The sequence below is a fragment of a genome, unplaced genomic scaffold (genome assembly GCF_019419815.1).
Source record: "Pyrus x bretschneideri cultivar Hongxiangsu unplaced genomic scaffold, Pyrus_bretschneideri_v1 Contig3, whole genome shotgun sequence".
In the NCBI taxonomy this organism is placed as follows: domain Eukaryota; kingdom Viridiplantae; phylum Streptophyta; class Magnoliopsida; order Rosales; family Rosaceae; genus Pyrus; species Pyrus x bretschneideri.
The window spans coordinates 5835572-5842895 of record NW_025999612.1 but is presented as its reverse complement, the minus strand read 5'-3'; the positions used below and the strand labels follow the sequence as shown (position 1 = coordinate 5842895).

At 39.0% G+C, this 7324-nt stretch overlaps 1 protein-coding gene across 1 annotated transcript; it reads left to right on the top strand.

Annotated features, from left to right (window-relative positions):
* LOC103949270 (beta-amylase 1, chloroplastic) lies at positions 1-3197 on the top strand. The gene is made up of 4 exons (XM_009360373.3): positions 1-675; positions 1534-1744; positions 1839-1955; positions 2116-3197. Exons 1-4 carry the CDS (start codon positions 131-133, stop codon positions 2920-2922), a joined length of 1680 nt encoding a protein of 559 aa, XP_009358648.1. The 5' UTR covers positions 1-130; the 3' UTR covers positions 2923-3197.
* The last annotated feature ends 4127 nt before the right edge of the window (positions 3198-7324 follow it).

Genomic DNA, 7324 nt, shown 5'->3' with positions numbered 1-7324 from the left:
CGCGTTCGCGTTCGCGTTCGCACCGCTAACGCAATTTCCGTCACTCTCTCACCTTCGCTCATTCATTTCTCCCAACAAAACCACCACACACCACCATTATTTCGATTCCCCAAGGCCCGAGCCTCCATCAATGGCGATCGCATCTTCATCCCCTCCGACCTTCTCCGCCTCCTTCTGCCGCACCCGTACCGAGTCTCCCTCCACCTTCACTCGCATCCCTTCCATTTTCTCCCCCGCTTACCGACCCAAACCTCACTCCCTAACTCGTCGGCTCGCCCTTTCCGCTCGGCTTAACTCGTCCAAATCTTCCGCCGGCGGCGGCTCGGTCTCGCCGGACAACGGCGACCTCCAGTACGAGCTCTTCCACGGCTTCTCTCAGCAGCGTCGCCGGAGAGGATCGCCGGTGTTCGTCACGCTGCCTGTGGATTCCGTGGGGACACGGGGCGCGGTCCGGAGGCCCAAGGCCATGGTTCAGTCGTTGAAGGCCCTCGCCGCGGCCGGAGTGGAAGGCGTGGTCATGGAGGTGTGGTGGGGCCTGGTGGAGAGGGATCAGCCCATGCTTTACAATTGGGAAGGCTACTTGGAGATCGTCTCTCTGGCTCGACGCTGCGGGTTGAAGGTTCGGGCCGTCTTGGCGTTTCATCAGTGCGGCACTGGGCCGGAGGACTCTCATTGGTTAGTTTTGTATTTGTGTTCTCAGGTTTCAATTAACTTAATTTAATCGTGTTATTTATATGCCTAATTGGTCTTTAGTTACTGCGTTTTCTTTATTTGTATTGGATATGCATTTTTTTTAATGGGATTAATTTGCTTGCTGTTTGGAATCTTAAATACAGCAATTAAACAGTATAATTCTGTATTGTATTCTTTGTTTTGGCCAATTGTGTTTTTTGAGGATTGGGTATACTGCAAATCTTGAACTTGAAATATGAAATGAATGGTTTGTCACCCTATAAGGATTCATTGGTTCCAGGAAAATCCGCAGCGGTTTTCTTTTAATCTTTATTGATTGTGTCTCCGCGATAATAAATGATCTAAAGCGGATTCATTCGTTGTAATTGTTTGAAGATTTGAGATAATAAATGATCTAAGGCAGATTCATTGGTTGTAATCGTTTGAAGATTGAGATTTACCAATTAAAGTCTAAAGTCCATAGTATTGTAAACAATTCGCGGGTGATATTCGTTCTAGTCTTTAGATCTTCGGAGATGTCTTGAGTGTCCTCGTAATTGGATCAAATGAATTATTACTTACATGGGCACAGATTGCTTGATGTTCGTGGAACTTTAAGATATAGCTCAAGACTTAAAGGTAGCAATTAAGACCAGTTGGCTGATGTACCTTCTCTGGCATTTTGTTGTGCTGTTTCACCGAACTTTATTTGCTTCTTACATATCATTTACAACTTATGAGGTGAGTGATTTTTAAGAGCATGAGCTGTGCCACTGCCATTAGCCGCGTTTTTCATGAATGTTCTGTTGGCTAGTTTATTACCTACTTGGATGCTGAATCTTGTCCTTTTGTGCACTGAAGGATTCATCTTCCTCTGTGGGTACTGGAGGAGATTGATAGGGATCCAGATTTAGTATATTCTGACAGATTTGGAAGAAGAAATGTGGAATACCTTTCTCTCGGGTGTGATATGCTTCCTGTTCTGCGGGGACGTTCACCAGTCCAAGCATATGCAGATTTTATGAGGAACTTCAGAGACACTTTTAGACCTTTTCTTGGTCTTGTCATAACAGTAAGATAATACGAACTGAATGATTGAGCACATCAAGGCTGTAGTCATATTTGTATAATCCTCAAAAGTTAAATTAAGCGATCTCCTCTTGCAGGGAATTCGAGTTGGGATGGGTCCTGCTGGTGAATTAAGATACCCTTCCTGCCCTATCCAGAAGTTAACATGGGCTTGGCGATCTCGTGAGCTTGGAGAGTTTCAGTGTTATGACAAGGTAGGAGGGAATGCTAAACTTCATTTACTAGCTAATACTTGGATTTCTGTCTATGCCTGAATGAGGATGCACTAGTGACCTTCGTTGCTATTAATTTGACCTGATAATCGTATTATTTTCCCCTGTATTGATCCAGTTTTCTCTTTAATTTTCTGGCCAGTATATGCTTGCATCTCTCAATGCATGTGCAAGAGAGATTGGGATTCCCGAATGGGGAAATGGGGGCCCTATTGGTGCTGCCAATTTGATGCAGGATCCTGAACTGACAGAGTTCTTCAGAAGTGATGATGGATCCTGGAATACATCATATGGTACATTTTTTCTTGAATGGTACTCGGGAATGCTGCTTCTGCATGGAGAAAGGATATGCAGGGAAGCCGAGACCATTTTCCGGGGTACAGAGGCTAGTACGTCAGTAAAATTAGCTGGGATGCACTGGCATTATCGCACTAAATCTCACCCATCAGAGTTAACAGCTGGCTATTACAATACTTCAACAAGAGATGGATACTTACCAATTGTTCGCATGTTGGCAAAGTACGGCTTTACTTTGTGCTGCTCATGTTTTGAATTGCAAGATGTGGAAGAGAGGAAGATGAACGCAGTCAGCAGCCCGGAAAGCCTTCTCAGACAGCTGCTCTCAGCTGCTAGGGTATGTGATATACCCTTGGAAGGTGAAACTTCTGCAGCCAGATTGGACAACCAATCGCTTCAACAGGTGGTAAGGATGTCAAAGTATTACTCATCTGGTCTAGAAAAACCCTCTTTTTCGTTCAACTTTGTGAGGATGGACAAGAACATGTTCGAATTTCATAACTGGGTCCATTTTACTCGTTTTGTGAGGCAAATGTCTGATGCCAATGCCTTTCGAGCCAAGCTAGAAGTTGATGCAATGCCTGATACACGTCGGTCTCCCACTTCCCTTTCAGATGTCGCGAAATTTGGAATGGCTTCTGCATATTGTTAGGGACCGATTATCTACCACTTTCATCATTCATAACAAATGTTATATTCTTACACCCCCTGTTCCTCGTTTGATGTGAATACGTAGTAATGCGTCAGTTTCCCGTCGATAATTCTGTTAATTATAGTTCTTCTGCAGAGAGTTGATACATTGTGTTGTAAATTTGTAAGCATCATTGCCTTCCTCATATTTTAAGAATGGTTGGCTTATCGTTAGCTCTACTGTAATTCAAACATTAAAAATCTTTTTTCTACTTAAAGCCGATATTTATCGTGAAATTTCAGTGTTAATTTTTGTTGGGGCCAAAATGCTCGAACCTGCCTGGCCTCAGATTGAAACGTAAATTGTAGAAGAAATATACAAGGAAAGAAAAATGAGAACTATTTTTACCCACTCCCACCACCTTCCGTTAACTCGTATGTTCTTCATATGCTTTTCTCAATAAAAACCAAATACTAAAAACGAAATAGCTATCGATGTTGATATCATTACCTGGTGTGCAAAGTGTTTCTGTTTTCGCCATCAGCTCGAAAGGCAAATGCTTATAGCTTTTATATTCATTATTTTTAAGAACATTTTATTCACATGTTATGACTGTCATTTTCAAAAAAATTAGTGATGCACACATCGTGCTTTAACCGATGGTTCAAAGGGCACAAAAAATTGTTGTAAATATAAAAGGAGTTAGAGAGGAGAATAAATAAACTTTAGAGCTAACTTCATTTTACCCCCTTAAGTTTTGAGGTGATTTTTATAATGGGTCATGCAGTTCTAATTTTTTCATATTGCAAAATTGTATCAATTTATACGTTTTGCCTTCTTGAACATCTAATCCTGTATTAAATTGAAAAGTTATTTTGTCAATTTGGTGCAAATATGGCCTACAAGTTGACACGAATAAGGATATGGTACTCATCATGTCGTCAATTATATGATGGATCCTACAACCATTCCGACCACATGTATAAACTGATACAATTCAATACCTTACAATGCAAATGAGAAAACTAAAACTTTATGACCTATTTTGTAAATACTCCAAACTTCAAAAGGTATAAAAGTTTAGTAAACCCTAAATTTTAAATTCTTGACCTCAACATATATGAAATTGTTTCATTTATTTGTCATAATATCTAATTTTGTGATATTATGTGCCACAACGATTGATAATAATAATAAAAAAAAAAACAATGCTAAGATCAATGAATCTCATCTTTTATACGTAAATTACTCATAGAGCAAGAACAATCAAATCATCATAAGTACCATCTGCAAGTGCATGTGCGCGATTGATCTAACACTCCTCAAATATGCATCACATATAGATTTGGTGCACATATTAATTGTATGGTGGTTATCAACTCTTGCATTTCAACATGAATAAATGTTGATGTAGCTGGTATATTCCACAGCACAAGAGAGATTATTTATATTCTTCAGGCCCACTCCATCACGAGATATGTTTAGGACAAGTGTTGGTCATCTGAATTCTGATGGAAAAAAGCAGGAGAAGGACTCATGAATCTCTTCTCTTTGTCGCCCTTTATTTATCTAAGACAGCAGAAGCATGCATATTGATAGAGCACTCTCGTCACCCACCTTTGTAGACGTGAGTTCATCCAAATTGATTGAATCAACAAAGTCAGCTATGAAAAAAGTTGGCTCTTCTGTTTGAGATTCATCATCAAACATCGAGAATTTGATTCACATATTGTGCTGCCGACACAGAACAGTGTGGTGATTGGTGCTAGTTTCTGAGGGAAAGAGAGGAGGAATTTTTTATAGATAAAGGAAACACAAATTATGTGGTGTGTTTCACGTATTATAATCAAGATGAAAAACATGTTTAATGAAAAGAAAATTTACAGGTTATAATTTGAGTAGAATGATAATTAATATCATGTGACGTCTTTTTAAGAAGGGCGATCTCAAGCCAACAATTTCTCCATTTTGGGAGGGTTGGTGGAAACGGCCTTACCCTTACTTTGCAAAGAGGCTGTTTTTACGACTCGAACCTATGACATTTTGGTCACAAAAAAACTATCTTTCCATTGTGCCAAGGCTCAAACCCATGACCGTCTTTTTAGTACACCAAACAATGATCGAAAAAGATGGTTCAGTTGAGAGTTGTACGGTCCACTTTAAAATGAGAGATGACATATTCAAATATCATCATTTGATTTTGATATATAGTAAGCAAAATGAAGTGGATCTCTGCATTTTTAGATCATTCCTTTACTCTCCTAATTGGGACCTTGAGAAAATGCAGTCTGCTTATTACTGTACAATATGAACTATCACAGAAGAAAGAGAAAAGCTAGCATGCAACTGCAAGATATAGGAAGAAATATACATATATATGTGGAGAATTATTGTTACTTGTGATAAAGTTGTAAGCATGCAAGATGAACAATAATTTAATGATGTATGATCTGCAGCAAGTTGAAAAGAGGACAAATTAAGCTAAAGAAGGGCACACATGCATATACTACTAAAGGGGGTGGGGGTCAATGGCCATGGATGCACCTATATAGATGCATATGAAAGTGCTTTTTTCAAGAGTGCTTTCAAGCCTCCCATAGTGGAAATCAAGGCAAACTGTTTCAGCTGTTCTTCTGATTGTGCATACTGCATAGTACAAGGGGTCACTCACTCAATCAAATCTTTGAAATTATTGTCCACCTATAGAATGATTGATTGAATGCACCTTTAATGTAAGCTATTGATTCGATGTACATTTACCGTAACCATGGCGTTTTCTCTATTTTCAATGCGAATACCAAATTAAGGTGCTTGTAATCTAGCCCTTTAAATGCTTTGGCAATAGTTCATAAGTTGGAAACTTCAGTTGATGAGCAAGAAAACAGATGAAAAGCAACGGTTACTAATCTAATAGTAATTGAAAGTTTGAAAACTGGTCAAATTTTCGACACGTTAGAGACTAGCTTACTTAAGATTCTAAGAATATAATTTGAGAATTTTAACCGTTCAAGGAGTGTTCAAACATTACTCGAGGAAAGAAAGAGAAAGCTCGAGAAGCGCTCGAAGGGGGTTTGAACACTAGGAATGAGTGCGAATGACGACCCTGCCAATAACAGCTTCAAATAGTTGTTTACTTTAACAAAGTTGTAGTCCATTTTTCAAATGTTGTAATTGGCATGGCAATAGCAAGTAAGTTTTTGCAACCCAAGTGGCACCTCCCCGTTGCATGGAGCTTGGTAAAAAGGAAAAGAAAATAGAAACAAAGGTTTGAAAAATACCAAAATATAGATCGAGTGACGCAATATATCCTACTAGTAAAAGCAACAAGAGAAAATGTGAAGGTTAAGCCATGCATGCAAGAAGCAATTTTGTTTGTGTCGATAAATTATTAAACTTTTTGGATAAGTCCATATATGATTTGGTATCTTAATTAAAAGTTTAGGGCATAATTACACAAGAGAAGTTAGTGTAGTTGACTTCGTAATGGTTGGGAAAGAAATGGATCACCACTATGGAGTAAGTTGCAGTTGCACCATGAAAATAGTGATGAATCGATGCATCTCCTTTACCAACAGTATAAAAGCTAGCTAGCACAACCCTCTTCCTCCTCAAATCTTAGCGTGCCATTCTGACATCGCATTCAGCATGGATCGTAGTATCAAAACCTTTGCTGTCATTCTCTTACTCCTTTTCGACATTTCTTCAGGTCTGAGAATATGTTAATATAGTATATAGGCGTTACCGGACTATCAGTTAATTAGGTTTACAATGAGTATTTTATATATATATGTGTGTGTGTGTGTGTGTTTATTTAATTTTTTATTTCCTGCAGGCAGCAGAGTCAAAGGCTTCAAGCATGGTGTAAGTCCTTCAAACCCTCCGTCAAGCAAGGTAACTCCCGTTTCTTTTTCTGCACGAAGAAAAGAAATGAAATCCACACACTCCCGTTTCTTTTTCTGCACACTCCGTTTCTCTTTCTGCACTCTCTTCTTTTACTTTTGTCCCTTTATTATTTATTCAGCCGAAAGACTAAACATAGAGAACGGTGTGTAGGAGAGAATACGTCTCCCCAAGAAAAAATATGTTTATATGCACAGATATTCTTTTAAAAACATTTTGGTTAATTTTATAGCTAATTTGTACTCTATATACATGTTTATCTTGAAGGTTTATGTTGAGATGGAGATGAGAGAGCTGGTGGCAGTGAATGCAATGCTAGACTATGAAAAGCCAATACCAAATCCCAGGCATGAAAAGAGGCCAGGTGGTGCTAATTAGCCAAGACCTACCTGATCTCCCTCCATTTTCTTATTGATGCCAAAACAAGCATCCAATCAATAAAATACTGCAGCTATGCATGCCTATAAGACTATAACAAGGGGAAGATCACATCATTATATATCCTTAATTGGTAATTAGTATC